The sequence below is a fragment of the Diceros bicornis genome, chromosome 41, assembly GCF_020826845.1.
Source record: "Diceros bicornis minor isolate mBicDic1 chromosome 41, mDicBic1.mat.cur, whole genome shotgun sequence".
Lineage (NCBI taxonomy): Eukaryota > Metazoa > Chordata > Mammalia > Perissodactyla > Rhinocerotidae > Diceros > Diceros bicornis.
This window is the reverse complement of record NC_080780.1, coordinates 6970792-6993696: the sequence shown is the minus strand read 5'-3', so window position 1 is coordinate 6993696 and position 22905 is coordinate 6970792. Positions and strand designations below refer to the sequence as shown.

Genomic DNA, 22905 nt, shown 5'->3' with positions numbered 1-22905 from the left:
CTGAGGCTCAGTGCATGCAGTCATCTTCTGTGATGGGGAGGGGCAGGGACAGGAGTAGAAACCCCAGAGAGGGAAGCTTGGGGTCACTCCCCTTTTTCCAGAACTGGTTGGCTAGAATTCCTTGTGGCCAAAATCAGAACACATTTTATTCCATTTGGAAGTTTGTAGTTTGTTTATCAGATTCTTCTCATACTGTTCCTTGCATTTTAACTGATCCTCTCATAGCAGTTTGAAGGCTGTGATTGTCAGCATTGTTAACTGAGCAGTTAGAGATTCTGTATTGTCTTGTTTCCCAGACTAAGTCACTGTAGAGCTGAAGATTGGTCAAATAATTGCTACTTGCTGACTGTTCAAACAAATTAACGTTATGTTAATACATGTGGATGATTTGGTCTCTATTCATTTTCCTTTTCGCAAGGGAGGGGGGTTCCAGAGAACAAATGGAGTGAGTGATGGAAAAAGTGGGACTTCACGTCCGAAGATCTGATGTCCTACTTTGTCCTGCTGTAGCCTACACACTTGTCAGGCTACCAAGCCTCTCTTCGTCCTCTTGTAAATGGGCCATCATAGTAACGCCTCCCTCCAAGAGGGTGTGGAGTGACCGATGAAGGAGAACGTAAGGCCACATTCTGTGCCTGGAGCAGACATGCTGAACAAACGGAGGCCTTAGTACTTCCTATGTCACGTCACATATAAAACTGTATTTGCTCCTCTGCTTTGTTGAATAGTGTGTGTTTGGGCAGTTAGGCAGAGCTGAGTGACCGGGTCATTAGGAAGGTGCTCACTGACCCTGACTCATTGGGTTCCTCCCCGGGAGGGCAGGGAGGGAGTCCCTGGCACTCTGCCTCCCCACACCTGGGCAAACAGCCGTGGTGGGTGAGAACGGGTGCTCTTCTGTGAGAGCCTAGGGAAATCCCGGTGACCATTGTCTCCTGCATCTCGAACACTCTGGAGAGTTAACTAGATCCCATGAGACAACAAAATACCTGTTACAAAATTGATGCCAACTTCTTATTTTTTGACAGGCAGCACCAGTTGTGCTTTAAATCAATAAGTTAGTAATTTTGGAAAACCTTCAGCCGTATGTGAAAGCAAGAATGGACAGTAGAGTTATTGGTGCAAGAAACACTGTGCTATCATTTACTAAATGGAGTGTTTGTGACATCACATTTCTTATTAGTTAGAATTTCGCTGACTTGAAATAGCTCCTTTTCTGAGCCACAGTAATTATATTGGCAGGAATTCCCCACTTCTCACTAGAGGTCCTAAGACACAGACCCATTGTAAAATAGTAAATCGTGAAATTGTTGGTGTTTCCCACCTCTCTGAGTGATAGCTGCCCCTTCTTGGCAGCAAAACCTGGTCTTGGTTATTAGTCATTTCTACCTAGTTCTGAATTTGAGTCAGTGTGGTACCCCTCCCAACAAGTTATATCCATAATTAAAGACCTGGATATAGTCAGAAGACCTTAAATACTAGAAAAGTCGATGTTTCCTTAAGGGGCTGGAGAGGAGATGGCAGGGTTCTGGATCAAGCTTGAGTCAAGGAAGTAGAACACTGTGAGTGATGTGGAATAAGGGGTCGGTTGGAGGACCAGCCTTAGCAGTCATGGGTCTGCATCACACAGGACCACCCGGCGGCAGGAGGGGCACTCAGGCGAAGCAGGGAGACTGAGAGCAAACCTGCCTTCTCTTGGCACCTCCACTGCCTTGCCTGCGAGTTGCTGGGCTCCTGAAGATCACCAGCTGTGACTTGCAGCAGTGTAGCAAAGATGTGCGGCCTCTTGTTCGGGCTTTGGGAGTTTGTGAACTTTAATTTCTGTGTTTGCAGTGAGGTAGATTTGAAAATTCCAACATGAACCTTTCTTGGGGTTCTAGGAGAGGGTGAAGGCCTTGTGAGTTTGTGTCTGCTGAGTGTTTCCACTTTGGCAGTAAGTGGTGGCAGGGTTGAGAAGGCCACTTTATCCTTTTGAACTCTTTGTGGAGTTCATTTTTTCATTAACTACTATTATTTTCTTCATACGATCTAATGAGTGAGTCTACATCCAGGGACTCATTTAGGTGTGCAGCTTGGGATCCAGCCTCCTTTGGGGGACATGTTCCTTCCTGTGTTTGCAATGCCTGCCCCCAGGGGCCAGTATAAGAGGCTGTCCTGTCAGCTTCTACTTCTGATTGGACTCACTTCACGAAAAAGAAAACTGAAAGAAATCAGAAGAGATGTTAACTGAATTTCCGTTATATAATCATATATGTACGTTAGGTTTGCTGTAGCATCAGCTATTCACACGTGGCCGTTTTCCTGATCTTCATGTTAAAGTTGGTGATGGAAGAGGTGGAGATGGAGATCTTGGGGGTGGTGGCAGTAGGGGTGGTGGTGCAGGAGGTGGAGGTGATGGTGGATGTGGTGATGAAGGAGGTAGAGGTGGTGCATGAGGTGGAGGTGATGGAGAAGATGGAGATGATGGTGGAGGTGATGGTGGAGGAGGAGGATGTGATGGAGGAGGTGGAGGTGTTGCATGAGGTGGAGGTAATGGAGGAGATGGAGGTGATGGTGGAGGAGGTGGATGTGGTGGAGGAGGTGGACGGGGGGGGATGTGATGGAGGAGGTGGAGGTGATACATGAGGTGGAGGTAATGGAGGAGAGGGAGGTGATGGTGGAGGAGGTGGAGGTGGTGGAGGGGGGGGATGTGATGGAGGAGGTGGAGGTGATACATGAGGTGGAGGTAATGGAGGAGAGGGAGGTGATGGTGGAGGAGGTGGAGGTAGTAGTGGAGGAGGAGGATGTGATGGAGGAGGTGGAGGTGCTGCATGAGGTGGAGGTAATGGAGGAGATGGAGGTGATGGTGGAGGAGGTGGAGGTGGTGGAGGGAGAGGATGTGATGGAGGAGGTGGAGGTGATACATGAGGTAGAGGTGATGGAGGTGATGGTGGAGGTCCTAAGGTGGTGGGAGAAGGTACAGTTGGTGGGAGGAGGTGGTGGAGGAGATGGCAGAGGTGGTGGCAACAGCAGGATTAATAGTGGTAGTAGTGAGAATAGCAGCTTATATTTTCTGAGCAATGCTGTACACGCTTGATCACACTAAATCTTCCAAACTGTCATCTGAGGTGACTTGCACACAGGGAGGTTTAGTGTCTTCCCTGAGGTCATTCAGCTACTCCTTGATAGAAGTTCTAGAGCCAGTGCTCTTCACCATTAGACTGAGCTACCTCATTGACGTGGGAATGCCAAATCAAAAGATGGGAGCAAAATCGACTTGGCAAAGGCATTTTATTTTGGGAAAGCTATTTGTCAAGACTGACAGGCTCTGGGCACAAGGTTTCTTTGTAGGGTGATGGAAATGTTCTCAATTTAGATTGTGGCGATGGTTGTACAGATCTGTAATTATACTAATATTCGTGTATTGCACACTTAAAACATGAAATTTATGTTATGTAATTTATGTCTCAATAAAGGTTTTTAAAAAAATGAAAGATTGGTGGACTTCCCCTCCCCTTTGAATAACTGAAATGGATGTTTCTGTGCCCTGCGTTGGAGAATGCCCTAACCTGCTACTCTTGGCATCTGACTATTTTGAAGAAAAGTGTTCTGTGTTTTGATGAGAGGTGGTCCAGGTATTTTCATGTCAGAGTCAGCAGCCTACATGAATACAATAGAAATGGAAAGCCTCGCCCTCACTCCTTGATATAGAATGCTGGTGTGCCCGAGTTTTCTTTCTCCCATTGCGGGCTCTTGGAAACAGTGAAGCCAACTTTGGGATTTGGTGTTAGGGTCAGTTGGATATAAATCTCTTGTACCCTGTGCTCTTGCATAGACGTAAAGACTTGTATCTAAACAGGTGGTGTCATTTTGGGCAAAAAATGTCTCCAGGTCCTTTATTATGAGTGTTATTTCCATGGAGGGGGCTAATTTTGCAGTCCTTGTAACTGGCAAAATGTGGAGTAGTGACAATGCAGCTTTTACCCAGTTTTCGGATGTGTTAGGAATTTGCATGATGGTTAGTCCAGTGACAGATTGGCCAGCTAGCTGTATCTCAGTACTGGTGAGAACTGTTCCCCGTCAGCCTGCGTGTGGTCCACAGGGTTATCTGCTGTGGTGCCTGGGCCAGTCCCCTCCTCCCTGTCTCCTCATCTGTAGGGATGGGGTCATAACAGTACCTATTCAAGAGAGAATTTACATGAGAATACAGTAATGGTCTAGCACCTGCCTGGTCCCCAGGAGTTGCAATAGAATTCACTGCTGTATTTACATTCATTTTTAATAAAAATTAGTAATTGTTTGAGTAGCTGGGGGAGGGTAAATGAAATTTTTATTACACCTAACTGTTGTATATGTTTGAAAGTTCTAGAGTAAGACATACATACAGTTGACAGCAGTGGGCATTGGACAGAGAAGGGAATTTATAGCAGATTGTAGGATGATGGATCCCCCTTGTAGAATTGCAGATAATATAGAACAGCAGAGAATATCATCACTTATTCTTCGTTCAGGCAGCAGTCTCATAGATTAATGGATTTTCATTTTGGTTCCTTTTACAACTTTAACTGCGTCTTGTGTGAAATGACAAAACTAATGCAAATTGTATTTCACATGATGATCTTCAGAAGCATCGGCCTGTTGTACACGATTTCACTGGGCAGCAGGCTCTGGTGGGCAGGAGGGGGCTACCTGGTGGGAAGAGGCCTGGAGGAAAGCCTGGAGCTGCCAGGACCTGGAGGGCGGGACCCGGCGTCTCTCCCTGGCATGATGGTAGGATGTACAGGACAGCTATAGGAAGGCTGGGAGGGCTGGGAGAGCCCCTCCGGCTTTCTCATAACCACACCCTCAGGCAGGCGTCCTAGACTGCCCATTCCCCCACACCGTTCTCACACGTTGTTGGGCGGTTGGTTTTGTGTACCTGTAGCATTTAAAGTCTATCTACGTTAAGATTTCAGCCAGTAGGTTTAGATGGAGCATTCTCTCTGGTCAAAGACCTTTCAGATCCCCTCGTTCTGTTCTCTGTGTTGTTGACCTTTGTTTATCTTAGCAAAGTTATTAAGGGTGCCTTCTGTGCAGTATTCAGGTCCCTGAAAAGATTGTGCACAGGGCAGGCCGAGGACACAGCCCTGTGGCGCCCACTGGAGGGAGACTCTTGTACAGACTTCTTGTCCCTGTTGTTTAGCACCCACTGTCAGTACCTGCCGTTTGCTGAACACCTGGTAGCTTTAGTCCCTGGGCAAGCCCTCATTTACATTTAATTGAGTCCTCACACCGACCTCAGAAGCTGCTGTTCTGCCCCAAGGAAGCACAAAGCTGCAGGAAGTTGCCTCAAGTCACAGGACCCCCTAGCAGGTAGGAAACTGGCATTCAACCCCTGAGTGTGGGTTGAATAGGCCTTGAGCTCTATGCTCCCATTCATTACCTGGCAGATGCTGGGCTGACTGTTACACTCCTGTCTCACTGAATTCCATCAACTGCTCTCTGAGGCATGCGTTGGTCCGTTTTTTAGATAAGGAAACTGTAGACAGTCTCTGGTCTCCTGAGTGGTGTTCCTCTTGGGCATCTTGTGCTGTTCAACAGCCAGCTGAGGCAAGGATTCATTAGATGCTCTCCTTGCACAGAAGGCGAGTGCCAGCTGAGGACAGGTGGAAATCGGCCTCTTGTCTTGTTTGTGCCCAGGCTGCACTGTGATGCTTTTCACTGCAACACAGCTTGTCTTGTTGTGGGCTCTGGCAGGTTGTGGGTGTGCCCTGGTGACAGTGTTCCGTGGCATTCCCTCCATTCCGGGGCCTTCCCCCTCACCTCCTCACCCAGAAGCAGAGGCGTCCCTGCCCCAGATTGGGGGTGAGGCTGGGCTCTGGGCTGGGGTCATGAGGGTACTCTGCATTGACCGATTGTCCAGGGGAGAAAGGGTGCCCACTGGTCAACTTACCCTTCTTCCCACTTTGAATTAAAGCAGCAGATGAGGGAATAAGAGACCATTTTCATCTGGGCCGTCCCAGAAAGCTCCAGAAGCAGGCGGCTTTGGGCTAGGCCTTGAGGATGAGTGGATGGTATGCATGGGGGGCAGGGCAAAGAACAGTCCAGATAATGAGGGATTCACAGGCAGAGCAGGATGGGGAGACACACGGGCTGTGATCTGTCTGTTTGGAGTAGAGGAAAACTGAACCGGGAAGGTGGCCCCTAGAATATTCCGTGTAAGTGGGTCACCTAAGGTGAGGAGCTCAGACAGCCCCACTCCCCGAAGTTGGGACTGAGCAGGGCTAACGTGCCTGGGAGTCTGCATTTCTCACAGGTGAGTCTCCAGGGACTGGCCTCACGTCAACATCTGCTGCCCTAACAGACAGGCACTCGGGCCCTGTCCCCAGGCGCTCCCGAATCCAGACCCCGGCTTGAGTCACTCTGTATGTATCATCTTTAACACCGCGGGTTCTCTGTCTGAGGGAAGTTGGGCCACCTGGTCCATCAGCAGAGGTGCACAATGTGCAGCAGGTGCTCCCGAGGCTGGAGGGGTCCGGAGAACCAGCCAGCTTGCTGCTCTAGCCTGGGGCCAGTAAGAGGCCTGAAGGAGCAAGCTGGGCTGTTCCTGCAACCCCTGGAGTGTAGCTCACGAAGGAACTTTCTAGAGGAACAGCACTGCCGAGTTGTAAAATTAGTCCCTTGTCCCACCCTCTCCTGTCTGTGCCCCATTGCCAAGCCCTGCGGAGCCTGAGGACCAGGGTGCTGGCTGAAGCCACCCTTGCAGATCCAGCCCTCACCAACGCCCAGCTTGGAGGGCTTTGTCTGAGTTGAATGAGATCACTTAGCACAAGGTCACCCCTGTGGGAGGTGGCTCTTCTTCATCTTTATGGAGGCAGTGTTTCTGCCCCGCCCCACTAGACGCCGGCTTCTGACTTTGGAAAGTATTTCTAAAGGCACATTGTTTTGGGGGTCCAGCGCTAAATAGTGAAGTGAGTCACACAGCTTTGGTTAAGGGGCTCAGTCGTCACTCTCCCAGGCTCCCACCTTCCCTAGAGGTAGACAGCTTAGTGATTAAGGGCTCTGTGTTAAAGAAGCATTAGCTGCTTAGAGCCACCTTCACGGAAGAGTCCTCGACTTGCCCTGCAGAGGACAGGCTTTGTAGTCCTGGCCCCGGGCCACAGCCAGGCCACCCTGCATCCTGACCCTCAGGGGGAGGCTCAAGAACCTGGACAAAACAAACAAAACAGACAGACAAAAACTCCCTCCCAGAGGAGACCACGCCAGCACAGTAACAAGCCTTTTACTCTTGTCCCTGTGCCTGGGGAAGTGCCACTGTCTGCCTTTGAAGAGTGGGTGGAGGTTTGTGCTGGACCTTCCGGCCCTCTCAGGAGGTTTTTTTTCTATGCCGTGGTGATTAACTTCTCCCTGCTGCCTTTGTGTTTTGGCTTTATTTTACACACGCCAACATTTTTCATACTATTACATCTGTCTTCGCTTCTCAAGATAACAGGATTCCTGTCTGCAGCTTCTATCTGTTGAAGTTTTAAGAGTATGTTTCCTTTCTGACCTGGGAGATTTATATACTAACAAGCCACTTGCCCAGATTTTGTTCTTACTGCTTTAATTTGTCATCCAAACCTGCCAGATTTTGGACAGTTCATTAGGTATAGAGTTGCCAGATAAAGTATAGGAGGCCCAGTTAAATTCTGATAAACCACAACTTTTTTTTTAGAAGTCTCATGCAATATTTGGGGCATACTTATACGAAAAAAATTATTAGTTGTGTATCTGAAACCTCAAGCTTCACTGGACAGCCTGTGTTTTTATTTGCTAACTCTGGCGATGCTGTTTAGACAAGATTGCCTTAAATTTGGTTTGCAAGTTACTTGTCTTCCAAATATGTGTCTCAGTGGGGTCCGGTTTGCTTGTGACTGGCAGGAGGAGTTCTCAGGAAAGCGTGTGTGGAGGGGATGACTGGTCTCAGACTCGAGTGTGCACATGAAACACCCAGGGAGCTTGCTTATCCTCGGGGCCACTGCCACCCCCAGGGGGAAGGGCTGTGTAAGGTGGGCATCCAGGAGGCTGGTCCCTTCACCCTTGAAATAGGTGGGGTAACAGCTTCTCAGCTTATACTCTCAGTGTTTGTGTGGTCTGATTCCAATTAGATAATATATTACCAATATTAGTATTAGTAATGGGTAGTAATTACTCATTTATATATAAGTAAATATTCCAGATGAGAAGTTTTAATAATATAAGCTAACCTAGGAAGTATTCTAAAGTTTGCTTGGAAGAAAATGACTGAGGAATTCATGTAAAAGAAGCAAGAACGTGTCTGTTGATGATAAACATGTGGGCAAGCTGTGAGAGTGGAAACTGTGGGGTGCTGGCCTGGGAGTGGGCAGATTGTGGAACTGATGAGTAGGTAGCTGAGGAACAGACGTGTGTGTGCAGGATTATAATATGTGATAAAAGTGACCTGCCAGATCAGGCAAAAGGGAAGACCAGGTGATATCAATTTATAGTCTCACCTCTTACTGTCCACCAAAATAAATGTCAGATAGATGAAAGAGTGATGCATCAAGTCGGAACAGAAATCAGAATAAAACAGAAACGGATGTTTTTCAGTTTTTTTTGTAGAGGATGAAGGCAATTATCAAGTTTAAAATAATGAACCAAAAAGAAAAGTTCAATAAACTTGACTACATTGAATTAAACTTCTGAGAAGGAAAAATATAATTAAATCTAAAGACAAACAAGGTGGGAAACATATTTGCTACACATATGACCCAACTTCCTTATTTCTTACCACATGAAGAGCTCTTCCTGGAGTTATTAAGAAGCAAACCAGTTTCCAGTGGGGCACGGACATCAACAGGCCACCATGCGGGCTGCTCACCCAGCACCCCGTTAGGCCCCCGGCCTTGTGCTTCACATTGTAAACAGACCTTCCCAGCAGTCCCTGCAGGGTCATTTAATCCATTTACAGATGAGCCAGTTGCCTCAGTGAGTCCAGATAACTGGCCCCAAACCTTGAGCTCCTGAGTGGGGACTGCTGTGGCTCGTTCACGGGTGTGTTTGATTGGAAAGCCCTCGTGCCCTCAGGCACTGTTCTAGCTGGCCTGTCAAAGGACGCTCCAAAAAGGAGGAAGACATGGGCTCGTGAGCATATGAACAAGTGTTCAACCTTTGTATTTAAAACCTGCATGAAAAGCACAGGATGAGGCCACTGCTTCCCTCTGGGGTTGGCAAGAAAAGAATTCCAGAAAAATCACCAGTCACTGTGCCAGCCGACTTGGATATTATGAAAAGGGCCGTCCTCCTCTGTCTCGAGTAGAAGGATGAACTATGTGAACAGGAGATTGACAGGATGTGCCTGGACTCGAAGAAGAACTGCATGTGACGTTTGACCTAGTCGTGCTCGAGGGATCCTAAGCGAATCGTCGGAAATGTGGACAGGGTGTTATGCACAAAGGTGTTTATTTGATTGTTATTTATGCTGTCTGTCTGAAATTTGCAAATGACTGGAAGTGTCTACTACAGTAGTTTGGAATCTGAAAAAATGTTTACCAAGGTTTCAAAATGATGTCTTATGCTGTTAATTAGGAGAAAAGAATCAAAACACAAAATTGTTTACACCATATGTTCCAGCAGTCTCTAGCTGTGCGTAATAAAGGTGCAAAGTCCATGAGAATGCCGTGTTACCCTACTGTCATACGATTTAGGCTAATTTTTATTTTATATCTGCTCTGTATTTCTAAAAATTTATACAAGTAGTTTTAAAATTTGGAAAAGAAGGAAAAAGTACTTCTCTCAAATGGTAAAAAGCCAGTTGGATGGAGAAACATTGGCTGTGGAATTGCAGAAATTAGATGGGGTAGCCCCAGAGGGGAGACTCCGCTGAGTTGGGGGGACTAGGAGGTACTGCCTTATGCACTAACCTTGACAGCCCAGCTCCATCTGTGGCGGCGCAGCGGGGTTCTTGGTGGCCTTCCTCTTGCCACCCAGACACCGTGTCCTCCAAACCAATCCCTCTCCTCTCTCCTAATCAAAAGCTTCCATTCTTAACAAACTGTGTTCACCAGTAGGGTACTGTTTAAAGAAATGATGTCACACCTCCACTTAGTGGAGACCCCTAGAGCTGTGAAGGTGCTGATGGAGGTGGTGTGTTGCCATAGAAAATTTCAGAAACACATGTTAAAATGCAATAATATGTGTCATATGATTATGATTCCTTTTTTTTATCAGGATTGTTTATAGTCCCCCCATGTGATTCAAATATAACATCTATGCTCCCCATAAATAATTCAAACATTGCATACTGTGTGTGGGAATTTTTTTTTTCTCTGAAAGAACAGACCAAAAATTGAGGATAACATCCCTGGGTGAGAGGTTCATTTTAATTTTTTCCTTTATGCTTTTCTTTCTTTAGCATCTAGACATTCATAATTAGCAAGTATTACATCTATGATTAAAAAGCAGAAAGAAAGCTATTTCTCTTGAAGGGAGAGAACAGAGAGAGAGAAGCAAGTGAAAATACCTCCTGTACCTTAGGGCTTTATTTGTTTTCCCCAGATTCTCTGGAGGAAGGTGTGAATGCAGCTGAGCCTTCCCAGGGAGCATGCATCTTCCTTCCTCCTCCTAAGTGGTGGGTGTAGGTGAGCATCTGGACTCTCCCCAGCACTGCCACTCTGCCTCCCCGCTCCTGTGAGGGCCCCCAGCATACCAGTGAAGACCCCCGCCTGTGTACACGCGCGTTGCGTCACACAGTAAAGTTGTCACCCTTCCCTTTCTACACTCCAGCAGGTGAAGGCTCTGCACAGAGAAGCAACTTGCTGGGGAACATCCAAGTGATAAAGTGCCTTGTCAAAATAAACGTGTGTTTTTGAGTTTTGGGGGCAGCTTGGATGGGAAGGTGCGTGGGCTCTGGAGCCCAGCTGCCTGGGTTCTAATCCTAGGCTGCCCCTTGCTGGCTGGTGGTAGTGGGGCGGACATCACCTTCCTGTGTCTGAGTGTCCTCATCTTTAGAATGGGAGTCCAGCTGGCAGAGTCAGCTCTATGCACGTGTTGGCTAGTGCCCGCACGCGCTCATGGGGAATGTTCCACCTGCAGCAGTGTGCAGTGCCGGGAGGTTCCTCTGCAGAGGTAGGGATGAGGTTGCTGAAGGTAGCTACTGTATTAGTGCCAATGTATTATTATTATTAATAGTAGATTTTCCTTGCAGATCTTATACTTTTAACACTGTTCTAAAACCTTTCTAATTACAGCGGTAATACATGTGCATTATAAAAATTTCAAAACCTTTTTAAATCTGTAAGAGAAGTTTGACATGTCTCCACCCCAAGTAACTGCTAATATTTTGTTATAAGCGTGTAATTATTAAAAGGCCCATTTTCTTTTCCCACGTTTTAATGTCTCTTTCATTGGCTTGATTATAATCGCATGAAAATACTTTTCTAGAGGTGTGGGCTTGGTCGTAATATTGCTGTTTTAACTTTTGCCTAAAATTTTTGTCCTAACCCTGATGTCTAAACAATGCCACTGTGAACTCCTTCTGCTTTGTGGAGGGGCCCATTGTGAAACAGTCTCTGGATGTTTCTCTACCAGGTAACAGACCGCCTAGGGCTTGATTACCAGTAATTGTTACAGATAATTCATGTGCTCCATGGAATGCTAATTATTTCTATTCATTGCTTAAATCCAGCACTTCACAATAATTCTTTTTGAATTGCTATTCAGGGAAAGCAATTTAAGCCAAAAAACAGGAGTAACTTTCTTCTTACTCCCTTGCCAGGCAGGTTATACCTCTTCATGGTTAACTTCCCTTTTATAGCATATTTTAAACAACTGTCATTTAAAACAAAAAAGGAAATAGATGGAAAAGAAGTAAGTGGAGGAAGAAAGGAACTGCTGGGGATGGTGGAAGTCGGCAAGTGGCCTGCTTCTTTGACCAGGGCCCTTCTGTTCCTGTCTTCTCCAGGAGCAGGTGGAGCAGACGCCTCCTCGCGGGGCTCGAGATCTGGCAGGGCCTGGCTTCCCGGTACAGTCTGACCGGCTCGCGAATCACCAAGGTAAGGAGTGACAAAAGCATGGTGACAGCTGTGTGACAGTGGTTGGCTTTGTATTCCAAAACATTGTTTTTGGTACTAATGTAAGAAGATTCTGACCTCAGTTCTCCCCTTTAAGGGAAACAAATTCTGAAAAAGGGAAAAATGCTTGGTTGTGATATCTTCACCTGTTTCCTTTCCATGAATTGACTTCAGTGAGCCGAACTTCAAAATCAATTTCATGTGAGTTATCCCGGGATGCAGCGTAAAGGCACCTTGATGTTGCATGTGACGGCTCCTCCACGGTGAAATCCTCTTCATTTTGGCTTTTCAATATTTACACTTAAGCAAGTTTTACGTGTATGTACTCTTGGTATTGCTCTACCTTTCTATGATCCCTTCTAATTCTTCTAGTTAATTTCTGATAGGGTCATCATGGGAAGGAAAGGAGATATTCTACAAGGATGCAAGAGTTAGTAAATTAGGTCTAATAAATGCAAGCTTGGGTACAAGATGGGAGGCTAGAAAGGGAGCCAGTCTGATCGTGAGAGGGAACAGGAAAAATGTACATGCTGGCCTTTTGGATTATTAGAGAGTTTAAGTGCAAGAAATTGAAGGACTTAGAGCTGGTAGGAATTAGAATAATCAGATTTTTTAAATTGCTTGATGAGAAAGAAGATGAAATTTAGCAAAAATAAAAGCTGGGAGCTGACTGTGAAGTCAAAGAAGTTTTTTCAAGTATTAGGAGATTTGTAAAAATAGTCAAGATTTTCTGTGTCAAGAATACTTTCAGGCTCATCTTTTAGAAAACTTTCAAATGAAATGATGCAAAGAAAAGAGTACCAGTTTGTTAGTATTTTGGCTTTGAAACTTATGAAAATTTACACCTAATACATTTCATTGCTTACAAATGGTCTCATTTAAACGGAAATAATCCAAGTCGGTGTTAATGTTCATATAAAAATTTATGTTAATACTTGAATCAGAAAACTAGAAAAATATTACACCGAAAGAACTTTTTAAAGCTTATCTCTCATCCTGTGCCTTTCAGTTGTGCGTTCAAATATCCCATAGATATCACAGCTACTCAGGTGGTACCATGAAGGGGAATGTGTGACGCAGAAGGTGGACTGGGCTTCGTGTGGCAGAGAGCTAATCGTTTTCCTGGGAAGGAGTCACACAGCAGGCAGGGAAGCTGGGCATCTGACTGTCGCAGCACCTGAAGCAGGGCTTCAAGGAATGAATGAACGTGTCTCTATGTTGAACTCAGCTTCTGCTCAGTGACCCAGAGAGTTCATACTTGTAAGCACAGCCGTGATGCAGGCCGCCTTTCCCTTCAACCTTCAGTAATTCTACACACATAGCCTGTGAAACAGGAAAACCAAAAGGACTCAGCCTGGCTCAGAAACGGGACAGACGTTGCCACAGAGCAGTGAGCAGTGCCAACGCCAGTGCCCATGGTTACAAGTCTAAAAGCAGCACCAATGGGTGGAGGCAACGTCCCAGGCCACGGTAAGGGCCAGGCTCACTGCAGCTAGCCAGCAGCTGGGGTGGGGCTCCTCTGCTCTTGAAAGACCCTGGAAAATAGTGCCTGTGAACCCAAGGCCAGACAGCAGGCACAGCGTGCAGCTGGGGCTAACCCACGCAGCCTCTGCATCCTTCCCTGAGGCAGCAGCCCTGAGCACCCCTCCTCCACCACCACCCAGGGAGGGGTAGGTGGGAAGGATGGCAGAACAGAAGAACAAAGCACGACCCACACCAAATGAGTCTGCAAATCGATGTTCCCAAGCACGTGAAGCCATCTCCTACTAGGAAGTATAGCTGACAGAGTCATCAGATCACCAGTTTACATGTGCATTAAAGATGGGTCTGACACAGTCTTCACAATAAGTGTGTTTGTAATGCTGAAGGAGATGAAAGAAAGAATGATACGTGGAAAAAAGGACAAGAAACTAGGAAACACAACGGGAAGAAATGAGGCGAGAACAGGTGGGTGCAAGCAAGACTCCCTTAGAAAGCTTGGAAATGAAATATACAGGTATTGGCATTGTAAAAAATGCTGGATTCCAGCTAAGAGAGTTCACGAGCTGGAGTCTTCTTGCTGAAGCACAGAGAGACATGGAAAAGCACGAACGACTGGTAGACAAAGACAGTCAGTCTTGAGGAGAAGAAGTGGAGGGAATGGCGGAGGGGATAATTTGAAAAGATGCTAGCTGAGAATTGGCCAGAATTGAAGAGAGACACAGTCCCCAAACTGTCCTCAAAGCCTAAAAGGAAAAATGAAGATTAATTCACATCTAAAAGCATTTAGCACTATTCCAGAAAACGGAAGACAAAGAGAAAACCTGAAGGGAAAAAACAGATTTCCCTGCAGGAGCAGCCGTTGGACTGGCAACCGACTTGGGCACAGTAAATGCCAAAAGATAATGCAGGACGTTTTCAAAGTGCTGTGGGGGAGGTGATAGTCCATCTGGAGTTTTATACCAACATCTAGTGAGAGCAAAATAAAGCTTTTTCAGACAAAGAGTGGGAAAATATGTTCCTGGCAATTCTCACTAAAAGAATCATTAAAAGTTATACTTCAGGAAGAAGAAATGTGAATGTGGAGGAAGGCATGGAGTATAAGAAACAATAATGTGCAGAGAAAGGGATGCAGTGTCATAAATTGAATTCCTTATGAGTGGTTAAAGTAAGGTTAAACTAAAACTTCTGATAATAAGACATAGGGAATGTGTGTATGTCTGAGTGAGGGTTGTTCAGTGAGTGGTTAAATCGTAGTAAGACCCCAGTTAGGAGAAGTAAAATGTAAAATAACTTGAGACTACATTAGAACAAAATATACTTAGTTATGTATTTTAAAATATTGGGTACGACTGAATATTAACTGTAATCATATACCTAGTTATGTATTTTAAAATATTGGGTGCAACTAAATGTTAACTATAATTACTAAAAGAATATGCATATAGTCTATAATGTCTAACCTAGCAGAAAAAAATACAAGGAAATATATATGTAATAAAAACAATCAATGTTAAGCAGAAAAGGAAGAAAAATAAGATGTGAAAAAAAAAATGTCAAATAGAAAATACAAAATAAGATAATAGGAGCAATTCCAAAGATGTCCAGAACAGTATTAACAGCCTTGAATTAGTCAACATACCTAGAACCCTGCACCTGACAGACAGGCTCTGGGTTCTTTTCTCAAATCTACGTGGCTTTTTAAAAAGTTGACCATATATGGAAAGCTGCACTAAGTTTTAAGCAATCTCTCTCATGTAAGCCACCGTCTCTGACCTACTGTGATTAAATCAGACATCAGCAGAAAAAGTTCAAAACAAAACCTGTAAACGTGTGTGGAAACCTTAAAGCACACCATGACTTCACTTGTGGGTTAAAGAGGAAATCACAATGGAAAATATCAGTTTTTTAGAACTGGATGAGAAGTGAATGTACTACAGGTTGCAAGTTGTGTAATGCTGCTAAAATAGTATTCAAGACTAAAATTTCTGAGATTTAAAAGGAAGAAAACTTGAAATTAGAAGAATGAAGATTGAATAACTCAGGAATGTATGTAGAAGGATGTAATTATGAAAATTAAGATCAGAAATTATTGAAATGATACAGTATCAATGGGAACAAAATCAAAAGCCAGTCTTGTGTAAAATCTACCATAACTGCAAACTTCTAGTGCAGATAATCAAGAGGAAAAAGGCGCACAGGAAAACCACATGAAGAGCATGGGAGAGAGTTAAAAGAAATAAAACAAGAAAACCATGGGCAACTGTACGCCAATAAATGTGAAAATATGAGGGAAATGGATAATGTGTTGCAAAAATATAAAAAATTGCAGCATCAAATGCTGGTGAGGGTGTGGAGCGACAGGAACTCTCATTCACTGCTGGTGGAAATGCAAAATGGTACAGCCACTTTGGAAGACAGTTTGGCAGTTTCTTACAAAATTAAACGTACTCTTACCATACGATCCAGCAATCATGCTCCTTGATATTTACCCAGAGGAGCTGAAAACTTACATGCACACAAAAACCTGCACACAGATGCTTATAGCAGCTTTGTTCATAATTGCCAAAACTTGGAAGCAACCAAGATGTCCTTCGATAGGTGAATGGATAAATCAACTGTGGTACATCCAGACAATGGAATATTATTCAGTGGTGAGAAGAAATGAACTATCAAGACATGAAAAGACACGGATGAACCTTAAATGCATATTGTTAAGTGAAAGAAGGCATCTGAAAAGGCTACATACTCAGTGGTTCCAATTATATGGCATTTTGAAAATGGCAAAATTATGGAGACAGTAAAAAGATCAGTGATTACCAGGGGTGATGGTGGGGAACGATGAATAGGCAGAGCAGAGAGCATTTTTAGGTCAGTGAAAATACTGTGTGTGATATTATAATGATGGATATATTTGTCCAAGCCCATAGAATGTACGACATCTCTGAGCCCTAAGATAAACTAGGGACTTTGGTTGATTATGATGTACCATTCTAGTGAGTAATGTTGATAATGGGGGAGCCTGTGCATGTGTAGAGGCAAGGGGTGTACGGGAAATCTCTGTACCACCTTTCAATTTTGTTGTGAACCTTCTCTTCTAAAAAATTGAAGTGTTACAAAAAAAGGACCCATCTGAAAGAAGAAATAACCTAGAGACTACCTAAGAAAACCAAGAATATTTCTTCTGCAATGTGAATTAAATATTATGACATGATGGAAAATAGAGCTCTGTGAGCAGTATAGACAGCACTCAAAAGTTTCAGGTAGAGAATTCTGAAGAAATAAAAAAGAATAGTTGAAAGAGAAAAACAAAACAAAACAAAATTGACTCTTGGAGAAATATAAAATCTTAATAAACAAATAACTCTGGAAGAAATAGAGTCAGTAATCAATACCACCCCCTTCAGAAATGCTCAGGAAGTTTTGCAGATGAGTGTCATGAACCTTTCAAGGAACAAATAATTTGTCTCTTTATACAAACTGTTGGAGAGGTAGAGGACAAGGGTCCTCCCACCCATTTCATAATGTTTGTGTAACTTTGAAAGAGATCCAAATTATAGGCTTATTTCACATGTTAATATAGAACCAAAAAGTCTGAGAAAAACATTAATGAATCAAATTTAGCACTTTATCTTAAAACATAAAACAAACAAATGTTATGACCAAGTTGGGTTTATTATAATAACGCAAGGATGCTTTACCATCATTAGACTATGAACACATCTAACGTGTTAAAAGATTCAAGGAAAAGACATGATCATTTCTCCAGAGAAAAAAAGAATATTTAATATAATTTTTCACTCATGTAACACAAAACAAACAATAACAACAAAAAAACCAGTACTGAAAAGAAACCTCCGTAACCTGTTTAAAGTGTTTTTGTCAAAACCGTATTGCAGCCACCAGACGTAATGGAGAAATATTAGAGTGATGTCCATGAAAATCACAAGTGACACAAGAATGTCCACTGTCACTAGAGGTCTTAGCCAGTGTAATAAGACAAGCAAAGAAAGAAAGAGAAGTGCAAACATTGAAGGGAAGAAATGAAATCTGTGCCTCTCGGCAAATGATGGCTATTTGCCAAGTGGTTATCTAAATAGAAAATCCACACAGATATACACAGACTTTTTAAGTAAATAAGAGTTCTTCAAGCTGGCTGATCTAATGTGAGATCAACGTGTAAGATTCAATAGTGTTCTCGTACAATAGAAAACAATCAGGAAATATAGTACAAAAAGAAATCCCACTTATAATAATAACAAAAATTATAAAATATGTAGGAGTAAATTCAACTAGATTATCCACATTATGAGATGTTGCTAAAGGATGTAAAAATGACCTAAATAAGTGGAGAGCTGTCCCGTGATCACGAATCAGAAGACTTAAATAGTGAAGATATCACATCTTCCCAAATTTAGCTTTAAATTTAATGCAGGTGCAACCAAATTCTACGAGTTTTGGTGTGACTTCACAAGTGGTTCCTAGCTTTAATACGGATGAGCGAAACTCAGTAACAGCTGAGACAACTTTGAAGAACAGGGCTTGTGGAGGGGTGATTTGCACTTTCAGATAGCAAGGCTTCTCATGAGGCGTCACGGTTAAGAAAGCATGTTACTGCTTCAAGGACAGACAAATAGACCGAAGGACCAGAGTAGACATCCCATAAAGAGACCCAGATAAAGTCAGTAGAGCACAGAGAAGCCATGGCAGAGCATGGAGGACGCAGGCCCACGACTGTTCCCACGTGGTGGAGGGACGGCTGGATCCCCACTGCGTTCTATCCACAGTCATCAATTTCAGGTCAGTGAAATCACTAAAGGTGAAAAACAAAACGTTTTCATTTATTGGAATAACAAGAGTTATTGAGTAGTGAGAATTAGTGAGTTAGCGAGTAGTAAGAATCTTTATGCCCTCAGGCTAAGCAAGAATTTCTTCAATGAGACTTAGCACAACCATAAGGGAAACATGATAAATTTGAGTACATTGCAAATGCAAATTTCTATACAAATGTAATAGACAGCATTAAAAATGCTAAAAGGGACACATTGGCGTGGGAAACATATCTCAATGCGTATAACACGTAAAGTATTAGTGTCTTCAGTTTATATGTAAAAAAAAAAAACCTATAAATCCTATAAATAAGAGAAATAGAAAATCAAATAGAATCAAATGAAAAACTTCCAAAATGCATGAGCAGGCAGTTTGAGAAAAAAGAAACCATGCTGTGTTTGTGTCTGATTCTGGACACTCATTTCAACATGAAAAACGTGGAAACCAACTGAGCTGGAAATGGAGGAGGCTGGCGCTGTGAGGTCTGTGACATGGGACAGAAAGGCGCCAGTCCCTCTTTCAAGTGTGTCCAAGTGCTGCATGTCCATCTTGCCTTTTGGCGTCCTCATAGCCCTGTGCATCTGTAGTGAGACGGCTTGGGGTTTGCAGTGCAGTAGACTCCGCTCTTGCAGGCCGATTCTGCACAGCCTGCAAAACCTGCAGCTCACCCTGTCGATGGCTCCTCCCTGCATCCCGGGGCCTTCCCTGCCATCTCTGTGCCTGACATGAAGTTCAACACTTGGTTCTTCCTAACCAGATGCCGTGGGACACATGACAGAATTTGACAAAGATATGATGCTGTTCTTTCTTCTTCCTTAATTTTCAAGACATCCTCAGATGCTCTGATTATAGGCCTTCAGTTCACATAATGTGTTTGATGTAGAGTTGGCTGGTTCTTTGCAAGGGACCTGATGTTTAGAGTAAAAGATTCGCTGTGACTTTCCGTGACCTGTTCCTTCTCTGTGGCAAAGAGGATTGAATGCTCTTGTTTTTATTAGCTGGGTTCTAATGTAAGCGGCTTATTTTTGTGTGACAGTTGCTAAAAATGCTTCACACATTTCCTAGTAGCACACTACGGGAAGGGGATGCATTTTCCTTGGAAAGTTTTGTGATAGCTGTAATAGCTGGAATTACTCTTGACAGTCTTTTAAACCTGTTTTTTTTTATTGTGGTAAAATAGACATAGCATAAAATTTACACTTTAACCATTTGTAAATGTACAGTTCAGTGGTGTTCATTATATTTACGGTGTTGTGCAATTATCACCAAAGTCTATTTTAAAAACTTTTTTATCACCCCAAATAGAAACTCTGTACCCATTAAGCAATAATCCCCCCAGCCCTTGGTAACCTCTATTCTCTTCTCTGTCTCTATAAATTTGCCTATTCTAGTTACCTCATGGAAGTGGAATCACATAATATTTGTCCTTTTGTGTCTGGTTTATTTCACTTAGCATAATGTTTTCAAGGTTTATGCTGGTTGCAGCATGTATCAGAATTTTGTTCCTTTTATGGCTGAATAATATTTCATTGTACAGATATATTGCATTTTGTTTATCCATTCATCCACCAGTGTATACTGGTTTGCTTCCCGCTCTTGGCTATTGTGAATAAAGCTGCAGTGATCATGACTGTACAAATACCTGTTTGAGTCCCTGCTTTCAGTTCCTTTGGGTATATACTTAAGGTGGAATTGCTTAATAATATGGTAATTCTGTGTTTAGCTTTTTCTTAACAATATTTTTGAAATGTGATGTTTCAGAGAATTGTGATTTTTAAAAGTTTGACCTTTTCTCATTTTAAACAAGTTGTTTCTGATGGTTATTATTGCTCACCACTGAAGCTGAGCTGTCCTGCCATGTCTCTTAAGAGAGCACAGTTGATCAAAGATGCCCCCAAGGAGCTGAGAGGTTTCAGGTCCATTTATGACGGCCGCTAGAGTCGTCTGCACGTGCATCTCCTCATGGCTGTGTTCCATTTGGAGACAGGGCTGTGTGAGCACCATGGTGAAGCCTCCGGAGATATATTCAAAACATGGCCCAGGCTCCCTGGAGTCGTAAATCCAGGGATCCACTGGCTCAGATGGAGACACCGAACGCCAACACTTAGCTTCCTGAATCACGGGGTGCCTTCAAGGCCCTGACCTTCGACAGTCCTGTCAAACCTGTCCCAGCTCTTTCCTGCTTTAGTTTCTTCTCTTGATTTTCTTTAAACCAAAAGTATTGGTTGTTAGCATGCAGTTCTAATGTGCAGAACTATGTTTGGTGGGATGCTTTACTTTCTAGAAACAGTGTAAGTGTAGAAAAAAGAGGTGGAATGGGACTATTTCAGAAGCTGCAATATCTCATTAGATGGTCTCTTTGCCAGGTGGAAAAGACCAAAATTAGAAAAAAATGTTACATAGCAGAGAAGGTGAAATAGATCAAGAAATATTGTTTTGTTTTGATTCTTCCCCTTCAGGGAGCCATTCTGAATATCATCATGCCCGGGACAGCCAGGCTCTGGGTTGGCTGTTTTCCTGCCTTTTGTCTCTTCTCACGAGGCCCTGTGACAGTGGACAAACTAGTACGCACTTTACAGTTTAGAGCCTTCATTTTTATGTACCCATCTTGCATAATTACTGTGAAAAATCATAATAGTGATGATGATGATAACTTGGAGTCCTGTGCTAAAACCTCCTTCATGTCTTACGTGTGTTCACTTAGTCATCAGAGGTACAGATAGGGAAACTGAGGCAGAGAGGTTCAGTAACTTGCACAGAAGCCACAGAGAGGTCACACAGTGGTAAAATTGGAATCAAAGCCAAGTCCATCCAACTTCACATTTTGAGATAATTTAGGGGAAACATCTAACGTGTGCCTATACATATAAGCTACCCTGTAAGTGTTAGTTCCTGTATCATATTCTTCTCTTTTCTCCTGAGATCACACATTTCTTAAAGGTAAGAAACCACGTCTTACTTATCTTGAAGGTTCTTCTATAGTGCCTTGTCCATAAATGTATTTACTAGATAATTGTTTAACGAATTCCTGAACTCATGTGCCATAAATACACTTGTGTGTTCTAGAAAGGTCCTGAGTTCCTGCCTCTACCCTCCATGCGGGCGGTGCTGGTAATTCCAGGCGAGCAAAGAGGATGACCAGTTAACAAAGACCGTCCCTTCTTTTGGTGCCATTTACAAGGAGTCAAGTGTTTTTGGATAAGGGATGATAAATGAGAGAATATAAAAATCAACTGAGAAGACAGTGTGGCTCCTACTCATTGTTGCTTTGGAACCAAGCTTGCATTGTGGTTATATGTATACACACACACACACACACACACACAAACACACACACACAAAGTAACTTTTATTTTCTTAGTATGATTTCCTCATAGTGAAACTATGCCATCTTCCAAAGATGATATTCTTTTTCTGAAATACTCAACAAAATCTTGAATGGTAACAAATATTGGCCTCTGGTTGGATATTGATGCCAAAGTTGATTATAATTTTGATTTCTTTTACCCTCCCCCCATGCCTAAACACTTTTTGTTAGGGTTCAGATGCAAAAAGGCTAGGAGAAAAATCATCTATAGTCCTTTTCCCACAAAGTAACTAATGCCCACATTCTTTGTGTCTTATGGAATACGAAATGCATTCATGCCACACATAATAATTGCATTTGCCTATGTCATTAGGGATTCTTCTGCAACATCAGTTTAAATGATAACATTGTAGTCCGTTAGATATGTCAGGATTTCTTGCCTTTGTCCTCTATTTCTTATGTGTTTAGGTGACTTCCCTGTTAGAAAAACAGGTTCTTAACCCATTAAGAACTTTTGCTTTGTATTTTAACCCATTGATTCCACCCAACCATCCTATGAGGTGTAGTGCTAGTACCCCATATTTATAGAGGAGGAAACTGAGGCACAGAGGTTAGAAGAGTCGCCCAGATCACACCCCAGATGAGTGGCAGAGCTGGGTTTGAACCTGGGACCGTGGGCTCCAGCATCTGTGCTTCTCACCACTGTGCTTTTCTACCTCTGGATTAGCCCTCCATCCTTCTCAGAGGCCACTCATATCTTCCTTTCTTTTTGACTCCTCAAATTTTTCACTGGCTCAAACTGAGACTTCAGCCATAGGGACCAAATTTTCCTTGTCCTTGAAAGCAGCCAAGCAGATCAGATCCCCATAGTCGCCTCCCCTATCCTGGACCACTGTTTCCTTACCACTCTGCTCATTCCATCCTTTCCACTTGGAAGATCATTTGTCTTCATATGGTAGATGGGAACAAAAAAGGCATTGAGTCAGCCACCCTCTCTTTGTCTCTCCCAGTGTTAGGTGAACAGCAGACCTTGCCCTTCCCAGTTCTCGTTTGGAGCAGGACTGAGACAGCCATTGTCATCTTTTGTGATTTCTCAAGTCTCAGCTCTTCCAGGCCTTCGCCTCCCTGATGCTCTGACAGCTCACGCCATTCCTGTGTGTTTCCTTTCAGCAGGTAATTGGACTCCATGAATGTTTCCTGTTTCCCTGAGCTGTCGGGATGCAGCTGTTCGACAGAAGCTGTGTCCTCGCGCTCCTGGTCTGC

At 43.5% G+C, this 22905-nt stretch overlaps 1 protein-coding gene across 11 annotated transcripts in view; it reads left to right on the top strand.

Annotated features, from left to right (window-relative positions):
* GRB10 (growth factor receptor bound protein 10) overlaps positions 1–22905 on the top strand; it is a 192549-nt gene that overhangs the window by 73997 nt on the left and 95647 nt on the right. For 8 of the 11 annotated variants that reach the window (XM_058534809.1, XM_058534807.1, XM_058534800.1 and 5 more), the window contains one exon: positions 11918–12008. Coding sequence is in view for 6 of the 11 variants with exons in the window: in XM_058534807.1 (XP_058390790.1) it covers positions 11918–12008 (91 nt within the window). In the remaining 5 variants the exon portion in view is untranslated. Of the gene's footprint in view, positions 1–11800; positions 11824–11917; positions 12009–22905 lie in introns of those variants that run through there. The other 3 variants (XM_058534806.1, XM_058534799.1, XM_058534808.1) reach the window with 2 other exon arrangements.